The sequence below is a fragment of the Pelmatolapia mariae genome, linkage group LG10_11, assembly GCF_036321145.2.
Source record: "Pelmatolapia mariae isolate MD_Pm_ZW linkage group LG10_11, Pm_UMD_F_2, whole genome shotgun sequence".
Taxonomy (NCBI): domain Eukaryota; kingdom Metazoa; phylum Chordata; class Actinopteri; order Cichliformes; family Cichlidae; genus Pelmatolapia; species Pelmatolapia mariae.
The window spans coordinates 33,699,215-33,716,458 of NC_086236.1; the positions used below are offsets into that span (position 1 = coordinate 33,699,215).

Sequence of the window (17,244 nt, forward strand, 5' to 3'; positions counted from 1 at the left end):
GCAAGAGTGAAAAGGTTTAGAAGATGGTAATGACCTGCTGTGATGTATGGTTTGGAGATGGTGGAGATGGAGTTGAAGATGCCAACATATTGGTACGTTCTGAAATGAATACGACATCCTTTTAACCATGACGTGGTTGTCTTGTTGATAATGTGGCCAATTTGCAAAATTAACTGATTTTTTTTTTACCACTATTCATCGACAGCATGTTTTAAAGCTCAGTTTTTAAAACCTTACAATTAGTGCTGTCAGCGTCATCTCTTTAAAATGATGTTAACGCCATAACCGCATTAACACGGCAAATATCCGTAAGCGAGTTACCGCGGATCGCCCCGTGCGTGTAGCTGCACGGCGTCAACGTGTTAGCGTAGTTAGCTCGTTAACGCGTTGACCCATGCAGCAGTATATTAATGACTAACCTTGTATTGTGGATGGATTATCTCAGTTCTTCTTCTGACTGAAGTTTGGTCCGTTTACAGCATCCTGCCATGCGATTGCATTTGTCCCTAACCATCGGGAACCCTCACGTTAACTTTTATGCATCCTCCTGAGGAAAAAAATTAGCGTTCATCCTCCAGCTTCACTGTGTTAATGTGTTTATGTTATGCTAACCATAGCCGTGTAGCTAGCCACTACGTAGCACATCATTATATACCAGTTAGTCCCCCCTCAGTAACCCTGCAAACGTCACTGCTGTACCTTTTAATTGTGTACCCTTTAATTTTTTCAGAAATCCCTCAGTCAGAACATGTTATGTCATCTTTAGATGGAAACTAGCGAGCTAACTCCCAATGCCGTTAAACTCCATAAATCCTGCTTTCATGGATGCCTGGATGTTAAACTTAATTGTTACACCTTGTAAAGAAGCCACACTGATCATTTTATTAAAGATGAATTTAGACAGTTTGTCAGTGTTTGTTTGATTTTGGGACTAGAGGCGGAGTTTGGACCCGGAAACGGCTAATGACGTCAGACTCAAAGACCGGATTATCAAAAATTATAAGTCAATAAGACTAAAGACTAAATCCTGTTTATTTTTCTTCCTCGCTCCAGTTCCCTGGGCCACCGCATGCCGGCAGCGTCTCCCTCCACGCTCAGCATTTCTGCAGCCGGAGCTACAGGCTCATCTTCCTCCTCAGACCGATGCCGCCTGACTCGAGGCTCCACAATCCGCAGCACCTTTCACGGGGGACAGCTGAGGGATCGTGGTCCCCCGGTCTACTCTGCCCCGCCCACTTCACCCACTCTGTCGCACCACGACGCAAGCCCATTGACCCATGCCCGCACGAGGGCCACCTCCAACCTCTTCACCAAGTTGACCTCGAAACTCACTCGCAGGTAGACTTGCACTACGTGTGATCTGTAAAGTAGTACTGCTGAATACAAGAAACATGACAGTTTCTGTAGCTTTGTAGGTCTTCATTAGGTGATGAAATCAAAACTTATTTGATTTAACCAGGAAAGTATTGACAGCCTGGGAAAACTGCTCTTTGTACAAGCCGCCTCTTCTGCAAGTGATAGGATAATAAATAAGCAATAGAATGATATTGTTTAAAGTAATGGCTCGAGATGAGAACATTTAATAGCATGGTATATGTATTCCTTAAATATAAATGAGCTATGAGACATTAGCTTACCTTAGCATAAAGACTAGAAGCACATTATAAAAGCTGTGCTCCAGTTCACCTCCAAACGCCTTCAAGTTTTTTAAGTGTTACAAACTCAAGTAAAATCAACCAGCTGTTCGTTTCCTGAGTGACTTGAAATTTTCATTGGTTAGGCTTTGAACACAGAAGCTTGTAGTATGTGAGTGTAGTTCTGTTAGCTGTATCCTTAACCACTGACATAAGCTATACTCTACAAAAGCTGTAGTCTTTTTAAGAAAGCTGGAGCTGTGTTTTTTTTTTTTACTTTTAACAGAAGCAGACTCACAGCTTCTCCCTGCATCATATATTTGTGGAAACCACTTGCTACGACGTTAGCAGTTACTACTTATTAAGAAGATAATAGGGGTGTCCATATTCATAGGCTGCATCTTCCTGAGGCCGCATTTGTAGGCCGATTACGTCACAGCAACGCGACGAAGGCTGTCCAAATTCGTAGACTCCTCCAAATGCGTGCTCCTTTTCCCCAGAGTTGAAGGATGGGCCGGGTGTATCCTTCGTGGCCCACCATATCCCAGAACTCATAGCGCGGCCCAGCCAATTCCAGTTTCCAACAATACTACTTAGTTTTAATATTACTCTTTCTGGGTCACAAAATAAACTTTTACGATATTTTCAGGCGAGAATGTAGCTGTGTAAACTTCAGATATCTGCTCGGTTTATCAAGGCATCACATATTTGCAAAAGTGCTCCGACGTTTTCGGAGACGTCTGTTACCCATCAGCTCGATGCTAGCCGGGCGATAACCACACATCGTTTTCAGACCCCCCACGGTCTTTCGCGACTCAGGTTAAAGATGATATATAAGTCACTTAGGTAACTTAAAAAATGTTATTGTTTGGCTTTCAGTGTTTTATTTGTTCATGAGTAAATCGGTTTGGCTGAGATTACAGCTGAATAAATGTCAAACGGAAAACTGATTAAACAGAAGTGTGAGATGATTGAGAATTTACACCAGGGTTCTGTTATATTTTAGATAGCAAGAAGCAGACGGCTGAGTTTATTAAACTCCACCGAGACAGCGATGACGCAAAACTGAAGGCTAGACTGTCCAATTTCACAGCTGCTCACTTCCGGCCTACCCGGCCTTCAGAGGACCCGGCCCACTTAGGCTACGTTCACACTGCAGGCGAAAGCGCATCAAATCCGATTTTTTTGACCCTATGCGACCCATATCCGATCATGGTATGACAGTGTGAACGGCACAAATCCGATATTTTCAAATCCGACCTGGGTCACTTTCGTATGTGGTCCTGAATCCGATACATATCCGATGTTTTAGAAAGCGACTGCTGTTTGAACGGTCATGTCGCATTAAATCCGTCTTTTACGTCACTGACACAAGACAGACGCCAATTATCAGCGCCGGAGAAGCGCTGGAGAAGACATCGTGAACGCTTCCTGGCCATCCAGTGTAATGTCAGTGAAACTGTTGGGAAGACAACGTTGGAGAAACGTGAACATTTTATTTGTACTGTATAACCTGCAGATTCTGACAGAAATCTGCAACTATCCTTTGAAGCACCGCTCCTCTAAAACAGCAATAAGGATAATTATTAGGTTATCTACATTATTATGTAAATAACAAAATAACTTCAAGCAAAAATTGGGAAACGTAAAGTCCGAAGTCTTTATATTAAGGGCCATCAGTCAAACAATATTGTTTGCTCTGGGTCTAAACAGAGCGCGTTGTGTGTGACATCTTCTTTTGCGCATGCGGGCCGCTTTGAGCGTTCACACTGGAGAGCGTTTGCTGTCGCATTTTATTTGTAGTGTGAACAAGCAGACAAAAAAATCGGATTTGATCAAAAAATCGGAATTGAGCATTAAGACCTGCAGTGTGAACGTAGCCTTAGACCGCGAAGGATGGGTCCTCAGGAGGATGCAGCCTATGAATTTGGGCACCCCCAATATACACATGTTTATATGCTAAGCTAACGCTATGTTGGTATTATGTTGTGCTAATGTGACGTTGGGGGAGAGTACTTGTTGGGAAATTTCACTTCTCAAAGAAGTCAAGACGGCTGCTGCCGTTTGTCTTGGACTGCTGCTTCTCACTTGTGACTGAAGTTGTGTTAATCCATAAACATGCACAAGAACAAAAAAGGATAAAAGCTCTGTGCTGGCTCACTACAGAGCTTGACATGAGACATCAATTTTACTTGATCTTATTAATTTTGAGCACAGTAGAAAACAGTCTTAATAATGAATCTGTTACACTACCTCATAGTGTAGCCCTTGCTACATCTACGTAGCTTTTATTCAATTTCCATATTCTTATATGGTTATTGAAAAAAGGACACAAGTGTCTCTCACATGTTTTTGTTTTTTGATTTTTGTTTATGGCTTTCTTTGCTGTTCCAGTTGGTGTAAGATTCTTATGAACTCAAACCAAGGACGTCAAATACATGAAAAAAAGTCATGTAGAGTTGATGTAAAGTTCTATGTTTCATCTTGAGCACAGCCTGGGATGGATCCATGCTTATCAAAACATTTTATCCACCCAGGCCTTTCAGCAAGCCCTGCTGCGGCCCTGGATTATCCTCTGCTCCCCTCTCCCTCCTAGTCATCATAATCACACATGTCTAATCTTATCAAACCTCAGCTTCATCCTTGCCAATCAGCTGCAGCGCTGCACTCTTCTTCCACCACTTGCTTTCCTGTGATTCACTTATACTCTCTCTTACTCCTCCCCCAAATCCCCTGCTCTTACCCTTTACTCCCTCTTTTTTCTCCATCTTTATCTCGTTCTCTTTTCTCCGTGTCATGGCATCAGGGTCAATCTTGACCCGTCCAAGCGCCAGGGCTCAAACAAATCAGTCTCGGGTTGTACTCTTCCACAAGGATCAAAAACAGTTAGTAAGTTTCCATGTCTCTCTCTTCTTTCTTGTCTGCCTGTGCCGCCCATTTCCTGTCTGCCTGCTCACACTGGAATTTGCTCAAGTTCAGAAATGCCTGACGTTTTTTCATACTGCTTGTCTGCATGCCTCGTGAATGGTCTTCATTCTGTCCAGGTCCCACACACTTGTTTTCAAGCATGGTTGCAATCAAGGAAGAATCAGTGTCATCGTCTATAAAGACTGTCCACTAGCATCCCGTGCATACCTGTAGGAATAATGTTTCCAGTTTGTGGTTGGTAGGGTAAAAATCATTTAATGTTTTCTCCGTGTGAAGTTGAGTAAATGAAAGTAAGTAAAATGAAAGCGTTGTAACACAGAAGCTGAAGGAAACTGTTTATATCTGCATGCTTTAGAAGTCGTGAGTGAGTGAGGAGTGCCTTTGTGAGGACAAGTTGTTTTGCAACATCACATGCTTGTTGTTGCTGATGCTTGCTCAGTTCCACTGTGTAATATCCACTTGTTAATGCCGTCTCATCATGAGGCTCGTTGTGCTTTGGTGGATTACCTCTTACGTTGCCTGTTTGTCCAACAGGGTCACAAATGAATCTGAGGGAATCAGGAGATTTGCGGTCACAAGGTAAGTACATAAGTTCTGCCTGTGTCGATAGCATTTAGAAACAGAGAGGATGTCAGGTGTCTGACCTTTTTCTTCCTGTTCTTCCCTCCCTCTCCTCAGTTGCCATCTACCTGGGTATCAAAAAGCGTCCGAGCCCCGGGCCGTCGGACGTGGCTGGGATCTGAGAGGCGGCGGGCGGCGGGACCCTGCGGAGGTGGTACTGGCTCTGCGGGAGGCAGCTCTCGGATGTGGCTGCCAGGTCCACCATGCCGGCCCCTTTCTGCTCTCCTGCACCCACGGCGTGGCAGGGGGCCGCGTGGCTTTCGAGGCCGAGGTGTGCCATCTTTCCACAGGCACCTCTGAGACTTCTAACGGGGTGCGCTACACGCGACTCTGGGGGGCGCCGTTAGCTTTTCGGGACATTGCCACCCAAATCTCTAAGGACCTTGAACTTTGATCGAGAGGGTGCGTTTGCATACGAGTGCGTGGTTCCGTGTGAGTGTTGATGTGTGTGCGCAAAGGAAATCAAAAAAGGAAAACAAAAAAACAGAGAAGAGGTGAGGGGCTGGACCCGAAAGAAAAGACGTCTCCTTCTGTCTCTTTCAAGACTAACCTCCCCCCTGCACGCACACATGCACACACACACACACACACACACACACACTGATAGACACACACCTGATCCGTAAAGTCATACAGACTAAAACATCCACCCTCCTACCCCCTGCCCCCTTCTCTCTCCACCCTACCCAACACAGCTCAGCTTTCCCTTCCCTGAGCTACTGCTCCCACTGGACCTGGATCAGATGGAATAAGTTGAATATTTTTTATTGCTACTCCTAGCCATAATGACTCTTTATTTTGTTATTTATTGTTCTGGTCATTGTTTTTACTCACTGTCACTTTCACCACTGCAGAAAATCACCTCCTGTCTGTCTGACATCCTCGTCCATCCTTTTTTTAACACTTTTTTTAATATGTCACCTTTACATTGTGTTACTGTTTTGTTTTTTTAATTTTTAATATTCCCCCCTCACCGATAGTTATCCTGCTGATATAGTAACATGCACAAACAAGGAAATGGTCCAACTCAGCAATCAGACGAGCAGCCGCAGTGTTACGTTGCTTTGAGTCGGGTAAATACAGCAGTGACAAACACGCCGGATTAAGGTCAGGGGATGGGGTTGATGGGCCGTTGAAACAGCCAGTCAGAAGCTTGAGTGCAGCACGGAGTTATGACCTCTCAGTCATATTAGTTTCTCTGAGTGACGAGAGCAGACGCTTCAAATTTAGCTAATGTCGGTCAGTAGTAACTGTAAGGTCAAGCTCCATTTTTCAGCCTTCTTTAACGCTAAATCAGTCCAGCTGATTTCCTCCTTTTATTATCCCAGCAAACATTTCAGTGCTGAGTTAGATCAATGTTCATTCTAAACATCCAACATGGGTTGAAAAATAGTTCCAAAGTGAAAAATGTGCTGATTACAAAGAGCGGACAAAACATTCTCACCACGAGGGAAACATTTCTTATCCTAATCAGGTGATCATTTATCACAGAGAGTCATCAACAAAATGCTTTTTCAGACATAAACAAGGCGATAACTAAATAAAAGCTAATGCAGGAGGACAAAAAGTGTGATGAAATGCACTTTCATCCACAGATAAAATTGATATGAAAACATCCTGGAGAGATGAGGTCCAATCAGAACTAATGAAGTTGTGTAGAAGTGTAGAAAGGTTAGATGCGCATATATGATCTGCCACTGTGAAATGGTACAACTACGTTACAGCTAGCTGTCATGCTCCCTGTTTCTTATGTGAGAATCAAAATATCCAGCGCTTGGGAGGAAGAGAAGATCAGACATGTGGACACATTTTGCATTTGATGTCAAAGAAAAAAATCCTTTGGAAATGGTGTGGAGCAACTGTTACCAGTCAAAACTAAATCTAAACCAATTTATGACACCTAAATTATGACTCAAACTATGTTATGCTTAAGTCAAAAGGCTATCAGTTACTGTCAAAATTAAGCTGTCAATCACGTGGGTTGAAAAAAGGGAAGACAGATGGTGCTCTTTTCCCATTACCGGTAGTAACCAAGTTATAACCTCCAGTAATGAAAAAAAGTTTAAGTGCCAAACACTGCAGTTCTTCTAGTGGCCACTTGAGGCAGGCTCCAAATGTGAATCAATCTCCATAGACTCTCATCTTCTTCACAGCACTTAATAGCATGCTTGCACTGTGGTACAGAAACAGTGTTGGCCTTTACAGTCCCTTTACAGATGTGTTTACAGATGTGCAGCTGTAGTTAATATGTTGTTGTTAATATGAGCTACTGAACTGGATCTTTGAACTATGTTTGTGGTATTGGTACCTTTTAGATAATTTATAATGAAATAATCTGGCAAATAATATAGCATTGCCTGAATAATCCAAAAACCAATAGGTCAGCCACAGAGGCTGTATCCATGTATTAGTCTGTATTACCTGTATGCAGTCCACTGCAATAATGTGTGGGCAAAAAGATTCTATTAAGGCAGCTGTCACAAAGCTACCATTGAGTCTTCAGAATGCAAAGCTAAAAACCATTTGCTGATTTCACTCTGGCTATGTCCATCATTTATATTTCAGTATGTTTGCTGGGATAACGCTCTTAAATTATTACATATGATAATTCGGTGCAGTAAGTTGTCCTTAATGACCGTCTATAATAAATACAGGAGCTAAAATTGGCTAAAATCAATGTCCTTCAGTATTTGTGACCGACCCCCAACCGAGTCATTTAGATTTCACCAACCTTCACTTTTCTTTAGCAGCCTTATAATAAGTCAGTTGTCATTAAAGCAGAGGTGGGCCGTCACTCACCCCACCACAGACTTAGAGAGATTCAGTATTTCTGGTGTATTTTCAGTGCAGGGCAGCTCTTCTGCCGCTTCTATTCTGTGCCGTGCGATCTCACCTCAGTCGTGATCTCACTTTAGTCATCGCCTCAGTTCTGTCGGTGGGAAACGCCAAAAAGTGGATCGGCCAAGCAGCAGCGCAAGCGCTTGGATTACACACTCGCCGTCACACACACAGAGGCGGCGTGCACTCTAACGCCCGCCCTCTTTCTTTTTTCTTTTTTTTTCTTGTGGTACAGTGTATTAACTGCTCTGTCCATTACTGATGACCGTGGGGATCAGGGGAGGGGGGAGCGCTCTGTATTCGGAAAGGCACGACGAAGGCAGTGTGGACAGTGTTTTCTTCTTGTTAGTCCAGTTGCCTTTAAAGTGAACTACCCCCAGCGCCTTCATACAATACACATTTAATGTAAAAAAGTAAAAAAAAAAAAAAAAAGAGAGAGAGAAAAGTGCGAGAGCTTTCTATTCTCCCTCCCTGTTTTTAGTGAATAATGTACTGTGATATTTGCGTAGGCTACAGAGATCATATTGTTTGGCTGCTGATTTACTGTTAATACTGTCTCTCAGTTGTGGCTTTGCTCATGGTGACCTACCCCCACCACCCAGCCCCACCCCATTCCATTCCCACCCCTACATTTTACAGGGATCGCTGACCTTCTGTTCGCCGCCTCCATACGTACCGCCAACTTTATCCGGTCGAGCATTCGTCTTTCTTTATTGCAGGGAAATGGTCAGCCATCATCCACTCTCTCACATTGTTCTACATTTTTCAGTCCAGTATGGTGTTTGCTGTTTCACGTAGCCCAGCAGGGGAAGTCGATGTTGACCTGCCCTCCCCCTCAGGGTGAGAAGCAGACACCAGAGTGGACACCAGGAGTCTGTCCTTGTCCTCTCCCTGGACGTTTCTCATTGTGGTGTATATTAGCATTAGGTAATATAGACCTCAATGCACTTTGCTTTGACTTGAATCAGCTCCTTCCAGTGTACCTGTATAGGTAATACCCAGAACTAGCCACTGGAAGGCGCCAATGTCTTAAATGTGAAACACTTCAATTTGTGGATATTTGCACAGGTACTTTATTTATTTTTTAGAATAATATCATTAAAAAAACAGGATTTATATCAGTCAGTTGATGGCTGTATATAAAATATATGAATATAGTATATATCTTAGAGCTCAAGGTTTATTTATAGCTAGAGCAAGGGAAGTAATTCTAGATTAAAGCAGTTTCTGTCAGTGATAATGGGGAACAAAACCAAGCTGCAATCTTGCATGAGTTCAGAGTTTGGGTTATACTGGAAAAAATGAAATGTGATGCACATCTTGGACTGGAAGCTTTGTGAAATGCAGACACACACAGTCACTTTTCAGACTTGAGTTGCTAAATGAAATGCCAGAATATCCCCCACCCCCTTTCACAAAAAGTAACAGAAGGGCTCATGTGAGACACAGTAACTTCACTCCACCTTGTTGCAACAGGATAGCTTCAGCACTCATTCAAGAGGGCATCTTGAGTTTATAGAAGTCTTTGGATATGCCGTAAAACATACCACAGCGTAGAGTATGAGGTGCAGCCAAAGAATTACAAGACTTGTTGCGGTGAAGAAGACAAGGTCGCAGAGACGCAGCTCTGTGTTGCAGAGCAGGCAGTGAGCAACGATTGTGCTGGTATGGTCCAAACACTTGCACGTGCATTTGAGCTGATTGTTCTGTAGTAGGCTGTTACTATAGAACTCTACATTGGAAATACTCAGTTCAGTTTGATTTTATTTATATAGCACCAGATCACAACAAATTCGCCTCAAGGCGCTTTATGTTGTGAGGTAAAAACCCAACAATAATATGACACTGAGGGACAAATTCATGCCAGATCCTGGGTCTGAATGTTGTGTCGAAGATGCCCACATACTGCCTCAGCTCCATGGTACAAAGTGCAAAAGCCTATCTACAGAACTTTGTCTATCACAGGTTTTCATGTTGATAGAGTGACAAAATGTGGAATCCCGTTTCATAAAGTCCTACTTGACATTTTTTACGTACACATGACCGTACCATGCTGCACAACAGGAGTCTGTGAACTCTTTGAGTGCACCTCATACATAAGAAAAATGATTTAGATCTTGCACGAGGACAGCTGCAGTTGGAATAAATTGTGCAGTTTGACTCCGTTTTAACTTGAATTTCCAAGTCCCTGTCTGCATTCAAGCCATAGAAACGTTTCAGGTTGTTTGCTGAGCAGTTCAGCTGGAATTTTTGAACTAAATGGGTTGAAAAAAAGAGAAAAGCAAATAACTTATGGTTAAACAACTCACTCATAGTATAAGATGGATGAATCAGGGGGATTCTACTGTGAAGAATTCTCAAAAAGAGGTTTTGGTGACGTGAGTGTTTGGGTAAATGCTTGTATACCTGCTCGGAGAAGGTGTATCACTGGTCTAAATGGTTTAAATGGTGGATGATGACAGTATTAGAAACCCGAGGAGCTCAGTATTTAACATTCACTGTCATTTCAAAACTGATTTTGGATACAGTTAATGTTACATGCAAAAGAGACTTAAGAACACACACAGTTTGACCTGTATGAGTAATTTTACTCTCTTCTACTGTTTAATTCCTCCCATCAGAAGCAAACTGTAACCTGAAATGAGTGGGTGTGATGCGTAAGGAGAACATGGAGCTGAAGATGAATAAAATTCACTGATGTTGGCAATTTTTTCCGTCATTTTGCCATCTTGTTTTCAAAGCTACTGCTTTCCAAAACCTCTATCTGTCGATTATACTGCAACAAGACAAAAATGACTCGTTTAGTTGTTTTACAGGGCACTTTTTTATTGAGCAGTATGAGCAGCTTCAATAATCTTTACTTTTTATAACAAAAAGTAGGTGATGCCACATTTGCCAGGCAAGCCCAGCTCAGTGGAGGCTGATCCCAGGATGTTACCAACCAACACAGGAGAACTTAAAAAAAAAAAAAAGAGGACAGAGAAAAGAAAAAGCAGGAAAGAAGAGAAAGAAGTTTGCAGAGTCAAGAGTCTCTAGGTGAGCGGCTGTTTCCTCTGTGCGTCCATCCGTTGGCTCAATTACACATGAACGGTCACGAAAAAAACGGAAGATTGTCCCTCTTTACTTCTGGGCTGGGATCATGCCGTCAATGCTCTCTCCCTTCTCCAGCTTCTTCTCCATCTCAACCATCAGCTTGACACCGTCAACCACCAGTTGGACCTGCTCCACTTCAGAGGAGCCCAGACGGTCGGCGTTGGAGATGTCAAACACACCACCCACAGAGGCAGTGTCCACACCACCTAAAGAGAAAGTGCAAAAGTCAGAGTCGCAGTGGAGATTTCACTGGGCTGTTCAAGCTGGTCCACAAGCATATGAGTGTTTACCTGTGCCGCGCTTCTGCAGACGCAGCCTGGTGAGGATCTCCTCAAACTTGGGATGTGTGCTCAGCTTGGACAGTTTGACATGGACGCCACCACGCAGGCCAGTGCCCAGGTTGGAGGGGCAGGTCAGGATGTACCCGAGATGCTCATTCCACATGAAGCCATGGTCGTGCTTCTTGAAGATCTCCTCAATCTGGCAGGTTTGAAAGAAGAAGAGTCGTGGAAACATCCTGAACAATTGTTTTCATTTCATCCCGGCTTTCCGAGGCCTGTTATATCTGCATACCTTCTGCAGGCCAACGCAGAAACGCCTGAACACCTCCCTCATGTTGCCACCCTTCTGCATTGAGATGACACGAAGGTGATCCTCCTCATTCACCCAGACCAAGAAGGTCTTGTTTTCGTTGTGCCTGAGCAGATATAGTTTCACATTTAGCAGAACACACAGATAATGCAGACAAAAGATTTCTAGAGAAAATGTTTCACATTCAGGTATTAACACTTAATGACAGTGCTCACCAGATGCCTCTGCCATCAGGCCAGTCACGGGCCATACCAGCGCAGGTCAGCAGGGGAGACACGGGCTTGTCAAACAGGAAGTGATCAGCGATCAGCTGCTCCTGCTCAGCATCAGTCATGGTCTTCAGGGGGTAGTACTTTCCCTTGAACTCACCATCCAGGCTGTTCAGAGCTGCAGTTAGGAGCAAAGCAGGGATAATATTGTCCATACTGACACTGGATGCTTAAATTCAAAGACACAGTCCTTTTCCTTTGAATACTTACCCTCAATGGACAGCCTCTCAATAATTCTGCGCTCTCCACGGCTGTTGTGGGGGGGCAGGGTGAATCCCTTGATGCTGCGACCAGTACGAACACGGCTAGACAGAACGTAGTTGGGGTCCAAGTCGTCACCACCCTAAAGACAAATAAACTTTGAGTCCCAGGTGAAAAAAGATAAATAAATAACAGAGTTCCTGGAGCAATGCACAGATGTGCTAAACCATTAAATCAGTTCAACATCTGAAGACTTGTGCAGTAAGTCTTTTGTTAAAGTACTTCTCCTCCATGAAATCTGCGGTACCTTCAGGTTCTCATGGTTGAGGTCAGTCTTGTGCTTGTCAGTGGCCTTGTATCCACCATGACGGTCACAGATGACAGGGTCAAGCAGATCCTTGAAGACCTCATAGGACTCCTCATCACCAGCAACACAGCCAACAGTCATGATGAAGGGGTGACCTGAAGAATGTAAGTAAGAAGTGTGTGTTCGGAGGGGGAACAGAAATGAAAGAATTTGTTTTTATGGCTAATGTTAATCACGAATGAAACAGATTTCTTTATCTGATATGAAACATATCTCACCAGGGTTGTCAACACCAGTCTGGATGACATCATCCAGAGTGTAGCCACTGGGTGTCTGTTTGTCCCTCAGCTTGCCATATATCTCCTTGGTCAGAGCCTTGGCCATATGGTTGTTGTGCTTGGACAGATCTGGGAACTCCTCCTCAACTTTGTAGTTGAGCTTGAAGTTGTTGTGGGTGTTTCCGAAAGGCATGATTGCTTTCTAACACTGCAAAGTGAGGGAAAAGCCTTTGACTAAATCTTGGAACGATAATAAACTGTTTCATCTGGAGATTGTAGAGGTGATCGAAATAGTCACAAAATTTCTGCAGCATTTGGGGATACGGGATATTCTGTGTGACAGCTGCAAGTTTTAAGCGGTGTCGGCAGAGGAATCTTGGTAACAAGTGTCACTCAATTTCCAGCAGCTCAGATGTCACTTTGAAACAGAGTACAGGGAGGAGTGCCTGTTGGCTGGGTATTTTTAGCACAAGTACATCTGACTGTGTACCCTTTATGTCCTCAGTATCTACAAGCAAAGCTTTATACGTGCAATCACAACTGTCCTGATTGCACATTGACACATAAATGCACATAAATGAAAACTTGACTGGTCAGTTCCAGCACAGGAGTGGTCACTGAAAGCACTACAAGGTCTTTGTGTCACTCTACAGGATTACTGCAAAAGTATAATTGTCACAATGCTGAAAGAAGCCTGATTAGCAGCAGACTTGTCCAGCTACTGCGATCCAACAATATATATGGACATACTCTTCTTACTCTCATTACCTGATAAGCTGTTCAACATGAGTACATACATGATGCATGCAATGACGCACTCGTTACATCACATGAAATATGATCTGCACCTCAGTCCCAAACTGATTTACAAAATTAGCCGTTCTTTAAATCAGTAATCCCTTTCAATGTGACAATTTTCTGATTAGTTTACAGCCAAAAAGCTCCAAAAGTGTAACTTTGAAACAGCAAAAGTCGCAGATGACACATGGGGGACTTCAGTCTGTCTCTCCTACATGTATCAAACTGCGAAGCACCTGTCCACATAAATCACTGTCCAAAAGAAAATCATATGCAGAGAGCAAGAATAAAGAGTGGAGTGACACAAGTTATCACTGGAACCACAGCCTGTCTGTCAGTATGTTAAAGCATGATCTTTAAGCTTAATCTTAACGGAGAACAATTCAATGAAATTAGCTCTTTTTTTAATGCATCATATGGATGCAAACGTACCAGATTTGTTGCACAATTATCCTTTGATTTCATCATGGACTTCATGTCCACAGCTCTTCATTAAAAGAAAAGGTAGCCAGAACTAATTGTTTGTGCTATTTTAAATGCTTTGCTTGTTCTCCCAATCCATCCATATCTCCACCTCTGCTCTTCTTTAACCCCACAAAACTAATCATTTCTTTACCTGCACACCAGACAAGTACAGAGGTAACAGTCCTTGGGATCAGATCCTGTTCACCACAGCCAAAATAGGGGTCACCCAACTCTGGAGGTCTCTGGCCCCTCTTTATATACCACACAGACACTAAGCCATTGGCTTGGCCATTTTAGTGCCTACTGCAGCCTCATTGGCCAGAGCCTCTGCACTGATACTGCACAGTTTATGAAAGAGACACATTTACAGCTCAGTCATTCAAGACGGGTGCTGCAGCTGTAACCTCACCCCCGTCAGCCTCCGCACAGCCCCCCACCAACCCTTGGCCCATACATAGCTGTAGTTGGAGTGTGGGAGCATGTGGAAGGGGAGGAGGAGGTCACATGAGTGAGGCTGGGGTGGTAATGGGGAAAGGCCACTGAAATAAGCTGAGTTTCACTTTTGTCAAGCACACTTTGGAGGTCAGGGTTCCTTACTGTAGGTGTGAAGGTTAGAAAGAGTTGGTATTTTCTTCACTTATCAAATGGCTGTTATCTAGAAATGCTCCTCGCATCTTAATGGTGAGCAATGTCCCATCACCCACCGAAGCTGGTTTACGCTATGGAAGGCATAAACACACTGAATCAAACAAACAGAGTGATTGGTCAGGTTTCGATCACTGCACTTCTTTGATCTACACCAGGGGTTTCAAACATAATGCCTGGGGGCCAGAACAGGCCCCCCAAAGACTCTAATTGGCCCGCAGTGTGGCTTTGGAAAATGTGAAGGAGAGCACAATTTATAAACTTTTCACTGTATTTTAACAACTCCTGTATCTTTTCCTGCCGATAAAGATCCTCCTCCATGGCCATTCATACTAACCAAAGTAATTAAGTAATAGATAAACAATTAAATTACAGAATGTTCCCATTTTTTCCCTTTTCAATAACTACTGTAGAAATGTATGATTTATACAGTGGGTTCGCAGTATAGGACTGTGCACAATGAGCTAACAGAACATTTTCTGTAATTCTACACTTTTATTTCGTGCAGTTTATGTGCAACACAGTATTTCTTTATCATGTAGAAAAAAATACAAAACTTTTCCCTGAATTTGTGGATGGCATGATGAACTGTGTTCCAATGTATGGAACTGTTCCTGAGCCCATGCATTGATTTCCATGACAGGGTAACACCTGCTTTTATTGCAGTGTCATGTTGGGCCGCGAAGATCACAACCATCTAATATTGATTTTCAGCCTTTACCCTTATGTACAGATATTTCTGTAGACAAATAATTTCAGATATTCATGTCAATACATTTTGCAGGTCTTTGTATCCTATTATAGATGTTTTCCACAAGTCTAATTTTCTCTTCTTGTCTTGGAGCCAGTGGTTTGCAGATTGCTGCAGATCATCTGTATACATCGGTGTACTTTCGTTGTAGAGTCTGACAGTGATGCGCCTATCTCTTCCTAATGACTATTTTCTTAAGTCATCAGGTTGTTGGTTGTTGATTTGGTCACTTCTAAACTTTTTTGCTATCTTTATGATCTTGTTTTTGTTTTGCTCTTCACTTATATAGAGTGACAGTTTCAGCAAAACTGTCACGGCTGGGGCAGCAGTCGTGTTGAGGATGAATGAGGACCCAAAATGCAAGCAAGCGACTGATGAAGAGTGTGACGTTTATTTACAGGAGTGGCAGGGTGGCAAACAGGCAGTGAGGCATGACAACTAACTGAAGGAGACCTAAACTGGGATAAACTAAATCACAAACCTGAAGTCATATGAAACGGAGAATGCAGAGAGACACAGAGAACGCAGACTACACAGACAAACGCAGACGAGCCGACAACGAGCACAGACCGACACCCACTAAATATACACACACAAGGTAATCGGGTAATCACACACAGGAGGGGACAACAGCTGATCCTAATACACACGATGACTGGAGGACACAAGCTGAACACAATGACAACAGACACAGACCTTCAGAATAGAACAGGAAATCCAGAACACGAGCCTTCAAAGTAAAGCAGGAAACACACAGACTGATTTACAACACCACACGGGGACATGAACAGAGCACCGAGGACAGACACAGGTAGGGCTGATAAACACTGAGCTCCAGATTCAACCCTAAACTACTACAAAATCAGAATAAACACAAGGCACAAAGTGAACTCCAAGGAAACACAAAACGCTGGGTCAAAATGACCCAGGATCATGACAAAAAGAATACAAATGCAAACTTAACACTTGAAATTAACTCCATATTCTTTACCTGCTTATTATTTCATGAAATAACAAGGGTACAGGTCTCACCTGGCCATGAAATGATGATGAAAATTTGCACTTCAATCATATTTCAGGTAAAATGGTATACAGAGGAAAACCTACAACAACTGTGTCACTGTCTAGAAACTTAAAGACCCAAGAGTCCAAAAAATGAGGGTAAAACCAAAGACTTAAACATTGCATTTGCCAGATTTTTATACATTTGGCAAATGCAATATTAGATTAAGAGTTACTATTTTCTTTTATTAAAACCTTTTGCAGTTCAAATATGCTGTGCATGTATTTAAGGGAGTGTGTTAATATTTTCTGTGACAGCCCAACCTTCATGATTTCTCTGAAGACCGAAGGGAGAAAGATTCTCACGTATGTTTTGAGATGTTGTTGGTACCAGTGCTGCCCCACACCACAGACATCTGAAACCCTTGACTCAAAACTGATATGATAATTATCAGATGCTGAATCTTTGATGGGAATACTGAGTGATGGAATATTGAGGAAGAAAGTCGATGCCACCTGTGACTTAGAGAATCCATCGTAGCTATAATACCGGCATCGTTCCAAGAGAGAGGGGCATCCCAGAATGCAGCTCTTTCTGTGGGATGGCCCACCCATCTTTGACTGGCAACTGACAGATTCACAGCTGCTCTTTCAACGTCACCATGTCTGTGAACCACAGCACAGAAAGGACATCTCCAGCTATCCAATTCAACCATCCCAGACTCCTTAGGCTTGCATGCGTGCTTTCCTAGGTCCCCTCTCATTTTTGCACTCTAACTCGCCTCCTGTTGTATTGTAGAGGAGGGTCACTGTGCCCTTGCCC

At 43.1% G+C, this 17,244-nt stretch overlaps 2 protein-coding genes across 3 annotated transcripts in view; one reads left to right on the forward strand and one right to left on the reverse strand.

Annotated features, from left to right (window-relative positions):
- Positions 1–10,732, forward strand: part of mark4a (MAP/microtubule affinity-regulating kinase 4a) — a 33,170-nt gene extending 22,438 nt beyond the window's left edge. The window contains exons 15-18 of one of the 2 annotated variants that reach the window (XM_063486206.1): positions 1,054–1,338; positions 4,441–4,523; positions 5,097–5,141; positions 5,241–5,426. In XM_063486206.1, coding sequence (XP_063342276.1) covers positions 1,054–1,338; positions 4,441–4,523; positions 5,097–5,141; positions 5,241–5,305 — 478 coding nt within the window. In that variant the 3' untranslated portion in view covers positions 5,306–5,426. Of the gene's footprint in view, positions 1–1,053; positions 1,339–4,440; positions 4,524–5,096; positions 5,142–5,240 lie in introns of both variants that reach the window. The other variant, XM_063486205.1, reaches the window with a different exon arrangement.
- A 115-nt stretch (positions 10,733–10,847) lies between these two features.
- Positions 10,848–14,465, reverse strand: ckma (creatine kinase, muscle a). Its single transcript, XM_063486207.1, has 7 exons — positions 12,761–14,465; positions 12,483–12,637; positions 12,185–12,317; positions 11,921–12,092; positions 11,688–11,811; positions 11,405–11,594; positions 10,848–11,320 (listed from the first exon to the last, which is right to left on the reverse strand). Exons 1-7 carry the CDS (start codon positions 12,951–12,953, stop codon positions 11,142–11,144), a joined length of 1,146 nt encoding a protein of 381 aa, XP_063342277.1. The 5' UTR covers positions 12,954–14,465; the 3' UTR covers positions 10,848–11,141.
- Between the last annotated feature and the right edge of the window lie 2,779 nt (positions 14,466–17,244).